The 22,787-nt window shown below is 32.4% G+C and overlaps 2 protein-coding genes across 11 annotated transcripts in view; one reads left to right on the top strand and one right to left on the bottom strand.

The window, feature by feature from the left end:
• Positions 1-22,787, bottom strand: part of LOC105830634 (cyclin-K) — a 99,783-nt gene that overhangs the window by 14,697 nt on the left and 62,299 nt on the right. For all 10 annotated transcript variants that reach the window (XM_036291276.1, XM_036291274.1, XM_036291273.1 and 7 more), the window contains one exon: positions 11,232-11,378. In XM_036291276.1, the coding sequence (XP_036147169.1) occupies positions 11,232-11,378 (147 nt within the window). The remainder of the gene's footprint in view (positions 1-11,231; positions 11,379-22,787) is intronic.
• LOC118647075 lies at positions 4,953-8,185 on the top strand. Its single transcript, XM_036291269.1, has one exon. The coding sequence runs from the start codon at positions 4,975-4,977 to the stop codon at positions 7,456-7,458; it is 2,484 nt and encodes an 827-aa protein (XP_036147162.1). The 5' UTR covers positions 4,953-4,974; the 3' UTR covers positions 7,459-8,185.

Genomic DNA, 22,787 nt, shown 5'->3' with positions numbered 1-22,787 from the left:
TTTGGCACTATGCATAAAGAATTCAGAAAAAGATAAGTTATTTCTTTCCATCTCTTTATTATTTGCTTTCTCGCATTTTTTTGCTTGGTGTGTTATTTTTTCATTTTATCTTTCTCTTTCCCTGGCTCTCATGTACTCTCACGTTCTCTCGCTCTTTTATTTTGTCGTTAATACTTTTATAGATTTTTATTTTATTAGATTACACTATTTTTTTAATAATTTATTAGTGAATAAATTGTCTTTTGAGCCTTAGAAAATATAAATTGGCGTACTACGAAACATGCATATTGCTTTGCAGTAGTTCCAGTGTGAACGATGGAAATATAATCAATTAAAAACAAAGAAGCAAGAATCAAAATAAATGCTGCAGTTGATTCAAAAATTAAGCTTAATGCAAAACGTGTAGGAAGAAAACGTTGCCTTGAAAAAATTGTAAGTAACCTTAATAACTAAGATAATAAAATACATGCGCATATATTTATGTTTATATGTGTATACGTATGTACAGATGTATACTATCTTTAAAAAAAAATCGGTCCAACATCTAAATATATAAATATATAAATATATAAATATCTATTTATTATTAATTTAAGAAGAGTAGCATATTGAATAATTATTCATATATTCTTAAACTTTTGACCGGTAATGTTTTATATGCATATATGGAGGAATTAAAGCCATAATAGTGTAAGTTACTTTTTTAACTTTTTTTAGTTTATAGATAGATGCAGTCTACACAGGCAAATATGTAAAAAAAAGTGGTTGAAAAAAGTGACTTACACTACTATGGCTTTATAATATATGCTTGTATGCGTATAATGTATGTATGTGCGTATGTTTTATGTATACAAGTGTGTATATATGTATATATCATTTAACTCTGTCACTCTTTTATTATTACAGGATAAGATTGAATCAAAAATATATTTAGATAAAAAATGTTAGAGAGAGAAACAATGAAATTAATTTAAAACAGTTTTTTTAAGTCATATAAACATCATCACAAATAATACAGGTTGAATAGAAGTTTGTAGATAATTAATTTTAAAAAATGTTTACAAAATTAAAGAAATTAATGTCCGAAGAATTTTTGATAAATTTTTAGTATCAAATTTATGTATAAATATTTCTCAAAAATTTATTATGACAAATATTTCGCGAAAAGAAATAAAAATATTTTTAGAATTTGTAAAGAATTTCGAGTCTTCTATTACAATTAAATTTGTGTTTTATTGTATTATTTTACTGTAATATTCGTATATATTGTCCAATACTGAAAATACAAGATCTATGATTCACATTACATATAAAATAAAAATTTTTTGTAAATTAATTTTTAGAAAATGATTATATGCACTTTTCCAGTTAAAAAAATATTATAGCAATATTACTGCAAAATATTGCCTAGGTTAATTATATTCATCATTATATTTATAGAAGAACAATTATTTTAAAATTATCTCTTTATTCTTAAAAACTATACCTTGTGAATTGCTAAAGTATATATTATTTACATAGAGTAATCCTACTTGAATGCTGGAACAAATTTACACGAATTCTCATCATGATATATGGAACTTCTTGAGGCATTCTTGTTATATTTTATATAAATTTATGAAACATTACAATTTAGAAAGAAAAATACTTGAAATATAGTTTAAGAATTCTTTACGTTATTTGAGGATTTTTTTAATGGAACCATGTAATTCTTTTACATAATATAATTTCTTTAATTAAAAAAAAATTATTTATTTATTTATTAATCTTTTAACATTGGCTATATTCAATAAAAAAACAACTTTGCAATTGTTGTAAGATTCTTTAATGTGATTGATTCTTACCCTTAGTTTCCCACCAAACACAAAGTTACATGTAACGTGCTTGTTAGTTGTAATTTCCTACTCAATAATATAATTGTAATATAACACACGTGGAAATTACAACTAACAGGCACGTTAGATGTAACTTGGTGTTTGGTGGGTTCTCACTAAATTTATATGTCTAAACCAATATTAAAAAACCGTTACAAAAGTTGCAAAGTAACTTTTTCTGATAAACGTAGCCATTATTTATACATCTCCAGACACAACTTACAATTTTTGCCTAAATATATTTTTTATTCTTCTTTACCTTGCAAAGACAAAAAGGTTAGCAGAGTTAAATGAAACATCTTGTATATATCCGTATACATGATAGTATAGTTTAAATATTAAACAGTTCATAAGTGTGTTTTAATTTTACTTGTTTTTTTTAACAATCTACGGTATATTATATTATATTACAATAGTTATAATTTTAATAATTTCATTATTTGTTAAATTAAAAACATTAATACTGATATAATTTTTTTTTGTTTCAGGAACCCGAAGATAGTACAAGAACTTTAGTTTACGAAGATCTATTAAATTATTATTATTATTATTGTAAATTAATATTAATATAATTAGTTATTTGTGTTTAAATTATTGTATTATTTATTATTACTATTAATATAAAATATTATATATTATAACATTAAATAAATCAATTATTATATAAATTTAATAATTATATATATTAATATTATTTAAATAGTCTTATGTATATATTAGAATATAATATTGTATTAATAATATATGTTTAAAAATAAATATTTAAAGAATTATATTTATGATTAATGTTGATGATGATAATGTTGATGATAATAATGATGATGATGATGATAATGATGATGTTGACGATGATGATGATAATGATGATGACGATGACGACGATGATGATGATGATGATGATGATAATGATGATGATGATGATTTAAATTAGCATTTAAATTAAATATAAATATATTGTTTAAAAAATAATAATAATAATAGCAATAATATATCGTATATTAACGATATATTAAAGTTTAAAAAGTAAATATAAAAACTGTATTTTAATAACTGAATTATATTTATTTTTTAATTATTGTATGTCTATATTTTTGTAAAATGTCAAAACGTAAAGTAGAGCGTACCTTAGAAGAGAAAGAGGAGTTTCAGCAACGACGTCGTGAAAAACACGCGGAGTATCAACGTCGTCGTCGTCAAAATATGTCAAAAATAAATAATTGTAGAAATCATGTTTGTATTGCTGGTACAATACATAATAATCGTATAATAGAGTTGAATGATGAAATTGGAGAAAATTCTTCAGATGTTACTTTAGCACACAAACGAGTTATTTGTACTTCCGATACAATACATGATAATCGTGTTATAGAATTGAATGAAGAAATAATTGGCGAAAATTCTACAAATATTATACCATTAGATCGACCACGTGCAGAATATCAATTCCATTATCGATCACGACAAAAACAACAGCCACGTTTAAATATTAATAGTGCAACATTAATTAATGAGATAGTTGAATATTATATTGGTCCTATGGACGTGTCTTGTGTTCATTGTAACGCAAAACATTTTGCATCTGAAAAAATATCTAATAAAGGAAATTCATTTCATGATTGTTGTAATCATGGTGCGGTGCATTTAGAACCTTTGCCCCAATTTCCACAATTCCTTCGCTGTTTATTTGATAGTAGTCATGCAAAATCAAATAATTTTTTCCAACATATTCGTAGTTACAACAGTTCATTTTCATTCGCGTCATTTAACGCTAATTTGGTTAATTTTGGAAATAGGAGACCTGGTCCATATTGTTTCAAAATACATGGCCAAATTTATTATCAAATTAATACAGCATTGTATGCTGATCAAAATGAAAATCCTACTTACGGTCAGCTTTTTATTGTAGATTCTAATGAAGCAATAAATTATCGTCTTAATGAAATTTCAAATTTAGATTTTGAAATCATACAAAATCTTGAATGTATAATGCGAGAATTAAATATATTTGCTCACTCTTATCAAATGATGAGTGAAGAATTAGAAAATCAACAACAATTAGAAATAGAATCTGGAGAATCGTTGCCAGAATTACAATTATTATTTACGTTAAAACCAGGTATGGATCGACGCCGATATAATGCTCAAAGAATTAATGAAGTTGCTGCTGTTTTTCGTACAACTGCTGATGGAGAAATTCCAGAATCATATGTAACAGTATGTAATAGAAATACCAAAACTTTGCAAAATATTAGTAGTATGGATCCAAACGTTGAACCATGGATATATCCATTGTTTTATCCATATGGTACTCAAGGATGGCATCGTCATTTAACAAAATTAAATAGTAATAAACGAATAACTCGGGGACAGTATATTAAATATCGCATGGCTATTCGTGATGAATTTAATGTTTTTTTATTAGGACGTCGTCTATTTCAACAGTGGCTTGTAGATGGTTATGTAAAAATTGAAAAGGATAGAACAGATTATTGCAAAGCTCATCAAAAGGAATTGCGCACTGAAACATATCAAGGATTAAGAGATTATATGCAAACTAGACGAATAATTTAAATGGACGTATTGGGAAAATGGTTATACTTCCATCTACGTTTATTGGATCACCACGAAATATGTTACAAAATTATCAAGATGCAATGGCAATTGTTGGTAAATTTGGAAAACCAGATCTTTTTATTACAATGACTTGCAATCCAAAATGGCGTGAAATCGAAGAAAATCTTTTGCATGGTCAACAAGCTTCAGATAGACCTGACATTTGTGCACGTGTATTTAACATTAAAAAAGACTATTTAATTGATTTAATTGTAAAACAAAAATTTTTTGGTGAAATAGCAGCTTTTGTATATGTCATTGAATTTCAAAAACGCGGTTTGCCACATGTCCACATATTGATTACTTTAAAACACAATTTCAAAATAACAACTCCACAGATTGTTGACAAATATATCTTTGCTGAAATTCCTGATCCTTATGAAAATCGTACTTTACATGACATAGTTATGAGACACATGATTCATGGACCTTGATAGATGGAAAATGTTCGAAACATTACCCAAAATCCTATTGCGAAGAAACCAGAATGGATGAAGATGCTTATCCCTATTATCGTCGACGAAATAACGGTAGCAGTTTTGAACGCCCTGGTGGATATGTAGTTGATAATCGTTATTTAGTTCCATATTGCCCTATTTTATCAATTATATTTAATTGTCATATTAATGTTGAAGTTGTTTCAAGTATCAAATCGGTTAAATATCTGTATAAATATATTTATAAAGGACATGATGCTGCTGCTATTACAATTGAACCAGTAACAGAAAATATAATTATAGATCATGATGAAATACGTGATTTTATAGAAGCTCGTTATGTTGGACCTGTAGAAGCAAGCTGGCGTATTCTTGAAAAAAAATTACAAGATAAAAGTCATACTATAATGCGTTTACCTGTCCATCTTCCTAATGAACAAAATATTATAATTGAAAATGGATCCGATGAAGATACAATAACTTCTGCTTTAGATCAGGTTACTATGTTAATAGATTATTTTGCATTGAATTCTCGTGATGAAGAAGCAAAACAGTATTTGTATATAGAAATTCCATGCCATTATACTTTTAAAAAAGAAAAAATTAACGGTAGAAATGTATCGCGTTGGAGCAAACGCAAGAGTCATTATAATTGTGTAGGACGAATGTATTCCGTTAGTCCAACACAAACTGAATTATATCATTTACGACTATTATTACTCACTGTAAAGGGAGCTACGAGTTTTGAGAATTTAAGAACTGTACATGGAGAAATTTGTCAATCGTTTTCAGCAGCATGTTTGGCTTTAGGTTTGATTGAAAATGATGATGAATGGAAACGAGCTATAAATGAAGCTGTTGGATGGATGATGCCAAGACAACTTCGTAGATTATTTGTACGTATATTATTACACTGTCAACCGTTGCATCCCAAAGAACTCTGGGAAAGTTTTAAAGTAGCAATGTCTGAAGATTATATTCGACATTTTGGAATGATACAAGGACAAAAGAAAGCATATGCGCAAATCAATGCCATGCTGTGTGCTGAAGGCAAAAGTCTTGCTGATTTTCCACAAATGGAACAATTGCAAGAAAATAACGAAGATGATTTTATGACACTTGAACAAGTTATGGAAATTGGTACCAGACAATATAATCAATTAAATAAAAAGCAAAAAGAAATAATAGATTTAATATTAAACAGATTAGACAATAATAGTCAGAACAATAATTGTTTTTATATTGATGGTCCAGGTGGTTCAGGTAAAACGTTTATATACACAACTATTTATTATTTAGCCAAAATTCGAAATAAACATGTATGTACGATGGCTTTTACGGGCATTGCAGCGACGTTACTGCCTGCGGGAAAAACGGTTCATAAGACTTTTGGATTGCCAGTTCCATTATTTGCTGATTCATCATCCAGCATTAAAATACAATCAAAAGAAGCTCAATATTTAAAAGAAACAGATATTTATATTTGGGATGAAGCGCCAATGGCACCCCGATATGCTTTAGAGATTATGGATCGAACGTTGCGTGACATTATGAATAACGACTTACCTTTTGGAGGAAAAATTATCGTACTAGGTGGTGATTTTAGGCAACTTATTCCTATTAAGATACATGGTACTCGATGTGAAATCGTGAATCTTTCTATAAAGTTTAGTTATACTTGGAAAAATTTTGTAAGTTTTTCTTTAACGGAAAACATGCGAGTTCTTCCAAAGGAAACTGATTTTGCAAAATTTTTATTAAATATGGGAGATGGCTTATTAAATGATTCAAATGATAATATACAACTTCCAGATTGTTGTATTGCGTCCATTAATGCTGATATTGTAAAGGATATATATGGTGATCTAATACAAAATAAAGAATTTAATAAAATGGCTAAATGTGCGATACTTTCTGCAAGAAATGCTGATGTAGATGAAATTAATAAACGAGTTGTCGAATTATTAGATATATCTGAAGAACGAATTTATACAAGTATAGATAATACTAAAAATTGCGATGATAACGGTGACATTGGAAAAGATTTATTACCAGAATATTTAAATACTTTGTCTCCGTCATCTCTTCCTCCTTACAAATTGCGTTTAAGACCAAATTGTGTCATTATGTTGATTAGAAATCTTAGTATCAATGAAGGTCTTTGCAACAGCACTAGATTAATGATTATAGAACTTGCAGATCATTTATTAAAATGCAAAATCTTAACAGGTGATAAAGTAGGAGATATCGTTTTCTTAAATCGTATAACGTTGTATTGCGAAAATGTATATCCTTTCACTTTTAAAAGAAGACAGTTTCCGATAAAATTAGCTTTTGCTATGACGATTAATAAGTCACAGGGTCAGACATTTGATAGAGTAGGAATAGATCTTCGCAAAGATGTTTTTAATCATGGGCAACTTTATGTTGCTTTTTCACGAGTTAGATCTTGGGAAGCATTAAAAGTTTATCTTGGTAGTCAGAGAAATAATAAACAAGTTAAAAACTATGTATATAAAGAAATATATGTGTAATTTCTCTTTCTTTAAATTTTTACACATTAAGTATTATAGTCTTTAATATAATTATATGTGCGTATATCATTAAAAACGTAGTGTAAGAGAATAAAAGGCGCGCGCGAAGCGCGCGCTTTGTATTGTTCTAGTAATTAAAAAAAAGTACATATAATTTGGATGATTTTTCGCAAAGTTGCATCACTTTGAAGATTGCTTAAAAATTCGGTCAAAATGTTTGTCTCTTTTTTTTTGCGCCAGTGTAGTATGTGATAGTTCATGGTGTTCTGATCAAAAGTTCCAATGGACGCGAGGTCCTAAAATCAATCACTTCCGAGATACCGGTGGTCAAAAGTCGATTATGAAGCCTCATAATATTTAAGTAACCTCAGGTATTTATACGAGCACAGTATAGCATGGTGAAGATAAGATCGGGAGCTGATCCAGCTATCGAAGGTAAGATCGAGAGAGCATCCAGTGATTGAAGGCATATCTGAGGTTACTTAAATTATAAGGCTCAGAAGTGGTTGATTTTAGGACCTCGTGTCCATTGGAACTTTTGATCAGGACATCATGAATGATCACATACCATATTTACAGTCAATTCGACCAAAAATACTTTCCCGAAAACTGCGGAGTCCTTTCAATCTTTTAATTAAATAGAAAAAATTACTTATAAACTGTGCAAATATTGATTTTTGTTCAAACAACATTCTTTCTTACAAAAAAATTAATTTTAAAAAGCAAGAAAAATTAGTTGTGAAAATAAGTAATTTTAGGTTAAAATAAAAAAATGTTACATATTAAACTGTTGTATACAACTCACAAAAAAATTTTTTTAATCAGAAAAGATTAATTTATTTTAAATAATAATGTAAAAGAAAGGTCAGTGAATGAATTAAGTCATAAGTAATATAAAAGTATTTGTAATTTATTAATAAGTAGACATTAATAAGTAAAATTATAGTTGTCTAATAAAAAACTATACCAAATAAATCAATGACTCTACCAATATGTGACATTTCGACTAGTACAAAGTCCTCTTCAAATTTAATAAATTTTATAAAAACATTATGAAAACAGAAATTACAAAATATAAATACTCAAGTCAATGGATAAAAACATAAGTTAAAAGGTGAAAAGCAAGTGTAATCTCGCCGTCCTAATTGCTGCAACGGAAAATATAAAAAGTCAGAGCATAAAAACATAGTATAATATAATAAACAGGCCGGGAAAATTTCTTCGTTCGCAAACGAGAAATGACAAGATATCTGTGTTACATCTAGATAACGTGTTACAAGTCAAAAAGAGCGCGAAAACAAAGTATTTTGTTCATTCAGTAGCAAAAACAAATCATCGTAGTCTGATAAAAAAACAATGTAAAATCCCTTGATTTCAATTTTTTGTTTTGCATATTTTGCAAGTATATGATATAGAAAATATGTCTACAAAAGATTTTGCCCGATTCATAAAATTAACAAAGTTATAACACTTAATAAAGGGCAGCGCTCGGACGCCGCATAATAGAGCAGTGTATCCTTCAGATCCAACGTCTCATCGACCTATTTCGGCTAAGATTCAACTAGGATTGTAAGATCATTATCCTATGATCATATTTGGTCATAGAATGCTATCAATTTTTATTCCACATAGAATGCATTAATTTTTTGCTCCAAAATACCTTTACTCTGAAACAAAAATCGTCTAAATAGCAACGTTTCTAGCAGTTATTTTTAATAAAAAATTTATGTCAATTTTAAAAGTTATGAACGTAATGGGAGTGATTATTGGTCAGGAGATATACGCGAATCTGCGGAATGCAACTCGTATCACTCACTCAGAGCGGCGCTCAACCGATTTAACTAAGAACAAAAGAACATATCGTAAAAAAGAAAGAGTAGCTCTGCAAGACTTATGAATAGAAGAAAGGTTTCCTTCCTTCTATTAGCCCTGGACTAGCTGATTAATCGTAAGTAAAATTATCTTTATGTAATCAGTACGAAAAACTTAAAAAAAACTTTAAACACGTTTTTCCTTAAATCACGTTTTCAAGATCCGTATATATATATACACGATATCTCAAAAACTTATGAACCGATCGGGTCGCCGTTTTGTACACATTTTCAAAAGACGTGTACCTATAGTGCCGACCAAAATTACATTAAAATACTTATTTTGACTAAAGTTATAGCCCGAAAACCGACAAAAAAAATTATAAAAATCAATGTTTTATTTTCAAATATCCGCCATTTTAAAAATTTTTCACATTTTTACTTAAATTTTTTGTTTTAAATTATCTAAAGAGCCGGAATTATGTCTACCATTCTACACCTTTTTTTTTTGAAGCCTCGACTTCGACGCTCTGTAACGCTATTTTATGTATTTTATTATAAAAAAAATTTTGTAAATTTAAATAGTAAATAATTTAGAAAAAAGTTTTGATAACAATATTGTTTGTCTACTTTCTTAAAAAAAATCTCAAAAAAGCTATGAAAAAGTACCCGTTATACTAAAATACCTCCTTAACTTATGCTTTTATTCATTGTCTTGAGTATTTACATTTTGTCATTTCTGTCTTCATGTTTTTACACAATTTATTAAGTGACTGTAATGTAGATTAAAAATGTATTGACACTACATAAAAGTAAAAAAATTAATCTTTAATAAACTAAAGCAGTGCTTGAGCCTAGTTGCTCTTTTCGAGCCGATTCCCGAACGCGCCGCCTCCTATGCCCCCACTACCGCGCGCGGCCTTGACGGCCGAGCCGCCGATCTCGCCCGTACGCTTTGTCTCAGGAGCAGCTCTGTATAAGAAATGGTGCCCTGCACCACAAAATTCATCAAAATTACTCTAAGTAAATAATTTTTGTTTTTATAAACAAAAAAGTACTAATTTTTTTATTTCTAATTTATTTTATATGTAGTATAACAATATGTAAAATCATAATATATAAATTAGAATTTTGACAATAGTTTAATTTTTACATCACCCGTGAGGTATTATTATTGATGCTTTTTTTTAAGTGGTTTTCTCAGTAGGCCTAATCCACTAAAAGATGAAATATAATATATAGCTTGGCATTCTTCTAATTTTCCTGTCGTTTTTATATATCTTACAATATATAAAATTTTGTTTTTCTGCCAAGCTGTATATTATATTTCATCTTTTAGTGAATTAGGCCTACTGGGGAAACCACTTAAAAAAAAACGCATCAATAATAGTATCTCACGGGTGATGTGGAAAACTATTGTCAAAATTCTAATTTACATATTATGTTTTTACATATTGTTATACTACATAAAATAAATTAGTAATAAAAAAGTTAATACTTTTTTGTTTATAAAAACAAAAATTATTTACTTAAAGTAATTTTAATGAATTTTGTGCAGGGCACTATTTCTTATACAGAGCTGCTCCTGAGACAAAGCGTACGGGCGAGATCGGCGGCTCGGCCGTCAAGGCCGCGCGCGGTAGTGGGGGCATAGGAGGCGGCGGCGCGTTCGGGAATCGGCTCGAAAAGAGCAACTAGGCTCAAGCACTGAACTAAAGTATTAAAGTATCATATATTTACTTATACAAAGTTAAGCCAGCAGCATGATGCTTGTTTTCGTGTTAAATTGCTTGCTAAATGGTGATACTCTATTCTGATTAATGCATTTTTATCTTCAAAAATGCCAATTAAAACAGTCCATCCAGCAAGCAATCCTATATAAAACAATTGTGTTCCGCTGGATTTATATATGTCAATAATTAAACAGTTTATCCTACATTTATAATTGTTATTGCTACTTACTGTTTGGTGTGTTAGATGCAGATTCTATAGTAGTAACAGTAACAGATCGTTCTCTGCACACTTCGCTAGGTGGTATCATAGGTGGTGAATCTGGTGGTTTTGTATTATTAGCTTGCGAATATAAATCCAGCACCTGATGACAAATATCTGGAAATATATTGGACGCGTTCAATGAGATATATTATCAACGTAATAACAATCAATGACAAAAGGAATGGATAAAAAATACGGTCAATACAAATCAAGTGCGTTAATAATGCGCATAAAACAAAACAATTCGTTAAAATTTAAAACTCAATATATTATTTGAACGTTTCAGCTCTTCCTTTTTCCATATTTACACATTAAACAACGTAATGGTTTGAATTTACAATATAACACGAAATATTTACACCAAGCATATCTTTCTATCACAAATAATTTAATATTTTACTATTTTGTCTCTATACGCTCTATTTGGCCTGCAACACGAATTTTGTTTTCATTTCTTTTTGAGAGAAGACATCCGAGACTTTATACTAAATTTTGTACATTATAAAAAAAATTTCTTTATTGAATTGTGACCATGATCCTATCGCAACGTTTGTAATTGATATGTTTTATCGTTTGTAACTTTTAAAATGATTTATCAGCCCATATAAATTGACATCTCTTTACTAATCTCTTTACTACTAAAACTTTCCTCCTCAAGTTAACAATATCACATATATTTATGTTATATATTACACAACTTTTGCTAAAGATGACTCAAAAAAAGAAATCTTGAACATAATAATAAATAAATTTTAAATTGTAACGAATTATTTTATTTTGCGTGCATTATTAAACGCATATTGACTCGTATTTTTTACACATTTTTATTTTTGACAATTTGACGAGTCCTATTATTTATTGCATTTTAAAAGAGATGGAACTTAAAGAGTCAAATTATTCGAAAATCTTTGACAATTTGTCAAAAATATTTACAATTTTGTGTAACTGAATAAATAAAAGTTAAGATTTGTACAACATAATATAAAAATAAAAAACAAATAAAATAAAAATAGCAGATACTAACTTTTATTATTAATAATAGATCTTATTACTAAAAACTAAATTTTTTTAATTGAAAAAATTAAACTTATAATTGTTGCTTTATTAATATTTATTATATCTATTTTGCAGAAGTTGATACCGGTAAGCCTATTAAAAACGCATTACAATTTTGTCATAATCGGATTATCTAGAGCTAATGTTAAAGATAAATTCAAGAAATAACTCAGAAAACTGGAAAAAAAAGAAAAAAAGTTTCTTTCCTAAGAACCTGTAATAAAAAAAACAATTTTTTAATTATATTACTTATATAAAGTGTTTGGAAAAGTCAAGGCCAAACTTACATTACGTTTTAAGTCGAGTAGATAAAAATAGTTTATGTAAATTCATATCCGAAAATATTTTGCTAAAATTTTATAAATATTTAAGGATTATTGTCAATTATTATAATAATTATAAGAAATGTTCGAAGATATTCTAAAGGGTTTGACAGTCATTAGTTTGACGAACAGAAACTTGCATTCTTTTAGAAGAAAGAATTTTTGTACACTTACATCCCAGATAGCACAGAAAATTTATCATAAATATTCATAAATATTTTACAAATTTATTTTCAAAAAATATATTTGAAAGATTATATAATTATTTTTCATAAACCATTTAGAAATGATACAAAAATTATTATTAACAATTATAGAATATATTTTCAAAATGTACTGAAAAATATTTATGGTATATAAACTCGAAATATTTTTTATATTCTTTGATAATAATAGTATAAATATTTATTTTAAATATTTTCATAAATATTTATTATAATTTTTTTATACCTGGCAAACTCGGATATAAAAATACGTACAAAATATTTATCATAAATATTTTTCCTTCTTATAAATATTTTATAAATATTTTATGAATATTCTGTGCTATCTGGATATTATAATTATAACAATTTGTAAAAATCTTTATATGTCTGAACTTCAGTAAAGTATTTTCAGGTATAAGTTTATTTTATATAAACTTTTTTCTCTTACTCGATCTCATTAACATAAGTAAATTTGATCTCAACCTTTCTGAATACTCTGTACAGCTATATGTTAAGCGTTTCCAACTTCGTTCTGGGCCGCCGTAGTAGAAGGACGTGGTTCGCTACCTCCCGACTCATAGTCACGAATACTATATTCAGTATTGAAATATTTCTGAATCAGTGATTGTTCTATATAAATTGACTTCGGCGCCTGATCTACTACTCAACAGGAAAAATCTTGTCGCCGGTGACCATAATAATTATTTCGGCGCCTGGCTGGGAGGCAGGCGGCGAAATCTCGCCGAACCATCCGGCCATTTTGTATAGTTTTAAACTGCGTTTCAATCGCATGGTCCATTTGTCGCAAGTTTACTAACTATAACAATTAATTACTGGCCCAAAAGGATCAAAATGAGTACAATTCTAAAAGAGGTTGTATCCATACGGCTTATCTAACACAGGAGAGTGATATCAAAGAACTCCAACCCGGGCCAAGGAAGACATTACATAATTATTAAACATTCGAGCAGCATCAAGAGACCTGCAACCAATTACTAAGGTGGGTCCCCACAGCATTTACTCAGCAAGAATACAGTTAATATGATAAAACATAATTTTAATACACATTCATGGTGTATAGCATTATATATAGCTATTTCAAAGTCTTAAGTGTAGCTCAAATTATGACCTGTTTCTGGGCATTTCTATTGCAAATGAGCAAACGAGTTTGTTAAGGTGAACCTAACTTGTTGGAAGGTCGACATTACACAAACGTGAAATTCAGCCTTGTATTACTTTTTCTGTCGAGATAAAAGACATTGAACTTCTAATATATTGTAATTTCCTCATCAAACGCTGGCTTACTGTTCCAATATTATGGTTTTAATTAATATACTAATACCTAACTAAATCAATATCTTGATTTGAAGGATTTTATTGCGTTTTTAAACTCAAAAATATAGACAACATATCTCGAAGTTGAATTTCATTACCGGTCCACGAGCTTAGGACATGAGAAATATGTTTATTCTTGCCAATGAAAATATAAGAATGTCAACGACGGTGGAGTTTTGAGTTGACTTGAGAGAGTAAAAGAGTCTGTTAGGAATACATAAGTTATCGTGTAATTATTATTGCATTGATGTGAGATCCAGCCTTGCACTACTATTTCTTTTGAGTCATAAATCAATTAACCTCTAATATATTATAAATTCCTCATCAAACGCTGATTTACTGTATTAATTTTAATATTCTAATTAAAGTATTAATTTATGGTAAAATTTTCAATATAAATTTGAAGGATTTTTTCGGGGACTTATGATCCAATAACATATCTAGTATATCTCAAGGTTGAATTGCTTTACCAATCCACGAGTTTAGCGCATGATTGATTCGTTTACTCTCTTTCAACGAAAACATAAGAAGGTTAACTACAGTGGAGCTTTGAGCGGACTTAAGGAAATAAGACTGAAATTCGTTGACTTTATCTTATTCTTTAATACTCTTCTCGATATTATTACATTATTATATATATTGAATATTGTTCGTTCAATTATTAATATATTTCTCATCAGTTATTAATTTAAGACACTTTTCAATTTATCATTGTACAATTATAAGACTGAATCGACTCAATATTCAAACAGAATTATCAGAGTCTGTAAATAGTAATAGGATATGGAAGTGTTTGCGAAGAATATATTAAGGGATATAGCTGAATAGTTTCAAGCTGGGTAACACTTAAATAAAAGTGATAATCTCTTAAGCTCGGTACCAAAAAATTAAGCAATTTACATATCTGTGATTAATAATATATAATATTAAAAAAAAATAAAGAAAAATATTTTTAATATAACGGCAGCTGACACGGGAAATCTTTTGTATTTGTTGTATAGTATATGTAATACTCATATTTGTCGATACTCTGGAAGCACACATGAGATATAATTAAGTAGTTCTATAATATATTATTGGGAACTGAGATTTATAGTAGCTGTGCTCACAGGGGTCATTTAAAAAAAATGGAATTAAAGAGGAAACCTCTACAAAAAAGTTATATTAACAAAATTGCAATATATAAGAGTATGAGCAATATCGTATTAACTCGTTTCAACTTACAAAATTTATTAAAAAGAAAATTTAAAAAAATTTAATTAAAAATGAAATAAAATAAAATAATTATTTATATTGCTATATTTATATATTTCTTCCTTTATTTATTTATTTATTTAAATATTTAAAAAAAATTAAAAATTGTACATATGGCATAGTCTGTGATCTTTATCTTGTTGTTATTCACTGCTCTATCCGTCCGGTAAGAGCGCACAATAACAAAGTTCAAAATCCACTATGGTAACTCAACTATCCTATATGAGTGTATTAAATTGAAGTTTACTAAATTGCATAATGGCTAAATGAGAAGTCTTGCATACAAATAATCTCATATAGATTATCAGCTACCAATAAAACCATTTTTATATTCGGCTAAACAGTAAGCCATACTATTCTGATTAGCTGATTTTCACGTGAGAGATAAAATACCTAAGAATATCTGAGACTGAATCTACCTCTTTAAACTGCGTACCGAAAGTGAAAATTTTATATTGTGTATGTATGTTAATGGTTATTTAGTTGTATAATAGTTATTTATGTATTTTGCTAAGACTATCTGAATGTTTATATAAAATCGTTCCTTAACAAAAATCATAATACATTACAATAAATCAACTATTACATATTTTTCCTATGAATTTATGGAACTGTTGTTAAGCTAAAGTGCTTATTTATAAAACAAAAATCTTCCTTAAAAAATTATAACGAAACACCAACTACTACATAAACTAGTAATCTACTCGGAAGAACATTAAGCTGTCATTATTTTGAATAGTTGATTTTTCGTGAGTGTCAGAACACATAAGAATACTTGAGACTGGTACTACCTCAGTAAACTTTTTGCTAAAACTAAGAACTTTTCCATACTGCTGCATATATTCTATACTATTGTACACTGTTGTAAACATCTAGTCATTTATTTACTGTTATTATTTTTCTGCTAAGATTGTTTCTGAAAGTCAATATATAGCATACCCTTAGAATCTTAATTTATCGGTAATTATATTGCACTACGGTAAACCTACCGTCATATATCCTCCCTGAAGTTTTTGGATCGACATACCTGTAATTGCCTACTTATTAAACAAAAAACCTCCCACTCAAATAACTACAAATAGAGGATCCACAACCAACATTAAATTCCATTATACTCGGATGATTATTAAACCGGCAATATTTTGAATAGTAATCCTCACGGGAGCGCTAGTATTTAGAAGAATATCTAACACTGAAATTACCTTAATAAGTTGTTTTAACGGTACACTTAAGACGATTGTACCCACAATTGAACTGATAAATATATAATTGAATACTCGGGTGACCGCACCATATAATTGTTAGGACCTACTCTGTTGACAACTCCTCTAAACACATTTATTTGAATGCTTGGGTGACCGCACCAAGCAATCGTTAAGGACCTTCTCTGTTGATAACTCCTTAAAACATATTTAGTGATTTCAAGATAGTTTATTCTAAATAGAAAAGATGATTAAAAACAGTGGTAAGAATCACAACAAAAGTGATTCCTTTCCGGGTAATCATGATATGTCAACTAATAAAAGAGAAGCGAAGAATACAAGCAATAAGAAAAGGAAGGATATCTCCCCGACTCAAGAAAATACAAATAAAGCGAAAAAGTCTCAAGGTCCAAGTATAATAGATAATCTGATTTTACCTGACCCCATTCACGGCACAGTTGCCCAAGAAGTGACAGTAACATCAGAGTCAATAACAACGTCTAATACGCACACAGAAGATACTTCCTTAATCAAAAAGAATCACATTGAACTTCAGCAACAAAATAGACATTCAAAAACAAGCTTGGCTCCATATTTAGTTCACATTGAGACCTTTTCTGAGGCTACAATAAGGAATATCGGGAACCTGCATCTCATTAGCATAGGTCGGATACTCTATGAAAGAAAGAAAGAGACAAAATGTCGACTCATATACAATAATATATTAAACATAAAGAAAAAGGGAAGAAATCTCGTTAGTGTATGCTTTTCCTCCTACGAAGAGGCCAATAATTTTGTGGAAAACAGGAAACTGATTCCTGACGAGTGGATAGCCTACATACCCAATTTCAATGTACCGCACGGGAGTTATAAAAGACGTCGCCGAGGACAGCGAAGTCTTCAGAGAGACTTTCTCTGAAGAAAAGATTCTAGAAGGGCTTGAAGGCTCTAACGGACCAAGAATCAAGATTAAAATCCACGGAGTAGAAAGACTTATGTACAGGGATCGAAAAGACAATGATTCTTTAAAGATTTCTAACTCAGTCAAAATAACCTTTGAATCAGGATTACTGCCGGAGTATTTATATTTATATAAAGTTAGGCACAGAGTTTTACCTTACATCAATAAAGTGAGAAATGTACAAAATGTTGCAGATGGGGCCATCATTTACGAGGGTGTCATGGTAACACCAGATGCCCAATCTGTGAAGAGAATCACGAATTCAACGATTGTAAAAGTGAAGCCCCAAAATGCGTTAATTGCAGAGGGAATCACGCCTCATTAGATCCTATATGCCCGGCACTTCGGTATTATAGGTTGGTCAATCACGTGATGGCATATGCTAAGTGCTCCAAGTTTAGCGCCAAAAGGCACATCAAAAACAAGGGAATAACTAACTCATCACAGGTTCATCATCTCATGAAATCATATGCATTTCTAGGCTGGAGCAATGTATACCCGGGACCCATCGATCGTTCCTGACACGCAAATTAACAATGAGATCATGCCGATCCGTGCCGTGAGACGATGGCCAGAAGCGGCGCAGGGTAGCGCCCTAATTGATTATGCGGATGTTGAACGAGGTAGTTTTGAAGGATCTTTGGATAATGAATCAAATCAAATAGGTGAGGGCTCATCTAGGACGCTCATGGATTCTCAAAGTGGAAAACTAAATAAGGTTCGGCACCCTTGCCTCCTCAATGGCTTCTGGAAAACTTACACCATGACAATCACGAGGAGACCTAAGAGTGATAGGATCATAGACGCAGATGTTATAATTAGCGACGTAATGAAACTTCTTTCTTCTGGAAAAAACAACGAAATTAAATTAAAAGATCTTACATACTACGTTGCTGCTATTTACGAAAAACTCCTAACTACCTAATGATTAATTTAATTTATTTTAAGGTAGCAATTCATCAAATATCTATTACAATGTATCTTAAAATCCTTCAATGGAATTGTAGAAGGATTGCGGGAAAGAAACAGGAGCTCACAAACCTAATAAATAAATTTGAAATAATCTGCCTTCAAGAAACATGGCTACATCAAAGGAATAAATTTGATTTTAACAATTACGTAGTTTTCAGGAACGATAGACCGGAAAATTTGCTTGGTGGAGATACGGCGATTGTAATTAAAAACAGCATCAGTGCGATATGTTTTGAACTAAATATACCAAGGAATATGGCTTGAGCACACTGCAATTCTGGTGGAAGATGACGCACACTCAAAAAGGAAGATTTTGATTGTTTCACTGTATAGGCCGCCTAATACACACTTGAATCGGACAGGATGCTTCCGTTTAATAAATATCTTAACAGAACTAACAAAAGATTACGATATATACGTCTGTGGTGACTTCAACGCGTAGAACGTAGTTTGGGATCCTGCCAGATGAATGCGATCGGTAGATCCTTGGGCATGGCGATTGATGGATCACCATTCGTCTTTTTGAACAATGGATCTTTTACCAGGATATCAGCAAATACAGAATATGTTAGCGTCCCGGATCTAACTTTGGCGTCGGATCCAAACTGCACGAGGATTTCGTGGTCCACATGGGGCAATTCCCTAGGAAGTGATCACGTACCCATCGAAATAACTATTCCAAAGCTAAATAAGGAACAAAGAACTAAAGAAGGGAACGGAGCTGTTAATAAAAAGAGGAGAAGATTAGACATCTCCAACATAAATAAAGACTCCTTTACGGAATAGGTTTCTGAAAATGTAGAAAGTCTCCTGGAATCTGAAGCGTCTGGAGTCGAACAGTATGCATCCTGGACGAAAATGGTGATCACAAACGCTATGTATGCGGGAGCCCGTATGCATGATGATGAAGGTGGAATGATCCTCTTCGATCGCAAGAAGGGTGGCATGGAGTCAAAAAAGCTCAAACCCTCCAACAAACCAAGAAACCAACCTTGGTGGAACAATGAATGTACTCAGGCGGTCTCTAAGAGAAAAGAGGGATACGACAAACTCGTTAAATGTAATTCACGACTGAACTTAGCTAATTATAGAAAAATATCAAATGAAACCAGAAGAATTATTAAGATAAGGAAAAGAAAAAACTTTAAATCGCTCATTAATAAACTTAACGCAACCACCGGCACAAGAAACTTTTGGCAAATTATAAACAACTTTAAGAGGTGAGCATTTTTAAATCCTATAAACCCACCAAATTTATGGAAATCGACAAAGATCAAAAACACAATTAACAGCATAGCATCTGACTGAGTCAACAATGTATTTGACCAAGTTATGGATTCCAATCCAAATGATGATTTAGACGCCCCTTTTGAAATAAATGAACTGAAGGCTGTGATTTTCAATCTTAACGTGAATAGTTCACCGGGACCGGATTTGATTTCCAATTTTCTTCTAAAGCTCTTACCATGAAGCGCCTGGAAGGCCTTGTTGAACATCTTCAACCATATGGTAAGTGAAGGATCTTTTCCGGCTGAGTGGAAACAGATTGACGTAATACTAATTCCCAAGAATAACAAAAATGACTTCAGACCGATATCTCTTACATCCAATACTTCAAAGATCTTAGAGAAATTGATATTGAAGAGATTTATTAGATGGATAGAAATAAATAATATTCTTCCGAAAACCCAATACAGGTTCAGAAGAGAAAAGTCGTGCGAGGAATGCCTGGCTATGTTTAATTTGGAGGTGTACAGATCCTTTTCAAGGGGACAGGTTTTTGGGGTTCTTTTTCTGGACATAAAATTAGCGTACAATAATGTAAACCCTCAACTCATGTTTACATCAATAACGCGTGGGCAATAGTTACGTGGGCAATAAAGACGTGGTCAATATTGACACGTGGCCATTATTGACGTGGGCAATATCACGCGTGGCCAATATTGACGTGGGCAATATCACTCGTGGCTAATAATGACGCATGGGCAATAATGACGCGTGGGCAATAATGACGTGGGCAATAATGACGTGGGCAATAATGACGCGTGGCCAATATTGACGTGGGCAATATCACGCGTGGCCAATATTGACGTGGTCAATAATGACGTGGCCAATCCATCCCGTGGTCAATAATGACGTGGCCAATCGGGACCGTGGCCAATACTGACGTGGGCAAATGGGACGCTCCCCGGAAAACCAGCAGGGAAGAAGAAGAAGAAGAAGAAGAAGAAGCGTTCCCAATACAAGTAATCTATTTGCGTTCCAATTTCAATAAGCATGCTGATAGTGAGAATACAATTTTTTAATTAAAATGATATTTGCGTGCTGACAGCAACAACAAGATAACTTAGAAATATAGAAAAAAATATGCAAAAGAAATTTTTATTTGAAATAATTTTAAAAGTGATTGTTGAAGATTCTAGCGAAGAATCTAGTGACTCAGACTCAACAGAGATAATAAATAATTATTTTGAAGAAAGTTTAACTTTGTATTTTGTATTATTTTCGGAATCAATTAAAGTTACCTCTTCCATGGCGTGCGCAATTTTTGATGACGTACCTTGTTGCCTCACCTCTTTAGTTACAGCAGCCACAGCAGGAAGTATCGAAAAATTTAATGATGTCACTACTCCTCAACAGCACTGTCGCAGTGTGCTGCGAGGCATTTTGGAACGGTAGCAGTGCTGCCAGTGCTAACAGCAATTTTGAAACACAGCCATAGTATATTGTAACGAACCTCCCGTCCGCCGGCACCACCGACCGCGAACGGCCCGACCGAACATCCGCCGGGCCGCGAAACAGGCACCGGCCCGTCCTAAACGCCGCACAAAAAAGCGAGACGATCACTGTTTTCGCTCTACGTATTTCCCCGCGCTCTCCCAACCTCCATAAAGGGGAGGGAGCAGGCGCGGGGAAACTTGAAGATCCACGAGGATCCCCGATCCTCCATCCGAGCAGGTATAAAGAGCCGCTCCGGTGGAGGCTGCAACACTTCTCGCTCCGAACCGTACACTGGTAGTCCGATCCCGACCAGAGTACGATCCTGAGAAGATTCCTGCGATACGACAATTAGGGTAGAGCGTTCTCTGCCTTCGTCGAGAATTCTCGGCTACGGATATTTCCGTGGACCGCCCGATCATCCAGCTCAAACAAAAACGGGGTGGAGAGTTCTCCGTCTCCCTCGAGAGATCTCGAGATCTACCGGCGCCTTTTCCTCGATCACCAGACGCAAGTCAAAATCACCGCACGTCACAATACCCCGCGCTTCACACCGCGTACCGCGCACCACCGATCTCGAGGTACCGGCGATTACCGCTCGCCGTACCGCTCACCTCGCCACGCCACGAAACGTCGCTACGCGCCTTGGAACATTGCCCGCCGGCTCGTCGCCGCACACCGCGACCCGCGTGGGTTATCCACACGAGTGGGGAAAAACAGCTGATACGACCGAGCGACGCGCTGTACATACATCATTATATTCATCTGTATATATTGTAAATACGTTTCAAGTTAAAATATATTATTCTATCGTTTCACTAAAACCAAAAAGTCTATTGTCTCAGGGACTTTTCCTACACCCGATCCCCGGCGAATTAAAAGTCCGCGTAGAAAATACGGTCCGTTACAATATCAAATTTAACAAGTATCAACAGAGACATGAGTTGGATAGGGATAAGGTAAGAGTTCTTGACTACGGTGCACCCGTTTAGGCCGACGCTCTGATGGCAAAAAAGAATCAAAGGAGTGTGTCGCTGCTGCACTCTGTCGGGCATGCTCCCCCTGGATCTTGCCGTGCGGGCGCAGGCCCGCGTATACGACGCGGTAGATCCGGGAGGGGGGCGGGATAGTGACGGACAGGGTCCGTCGTTTATTGAGGCTCCAGGCCCGGCGGTCGCTGATCGAGGAGTGGAGCGCGCGCCTCGAGAATCCGAGATGCGCGGGTCAGTGGACCGTCGGGGCCCTGGCCCCGGTGCTGGCGGACTGGCTGGACCGGGGTTAGGGCAGGGTGTCTTTCCGGATGGCACAGATGTTCACCGGACATGGGTGTTTCGGTGATTTCCTGTGCCGAAACCGGAAGGAAGACACGGCTCGCTGCCACCACTGTGGGAACGAGAAGGAGGCGGACACCGCGCTCCACACGCTGGCCACGTGCCCGGCGTGGGAGAGGGAGCGCGGTGTCCTGAGGGCCAAATTAAGGCCCGGCGAGGACTTGT

Source organism: Monomorium pharaonis, chromosome 8 (genome assembly GCF_013373865.1).
Source record: "Monomorium pharaonis isolate MP-MQ-018 chromosome 8, ASM1337386v2, whole genome shotgun sequence".
NCBI classification, from domain to species: Eukaryota; Metazoa; Arthropoda; class Insecta; order Hymenoptera; family Formicidae; genus Monomorium; species Monomorium pharaonis.
This window is presented reverse-complemented; position numbering and strand designations above follow the sequence as displayed.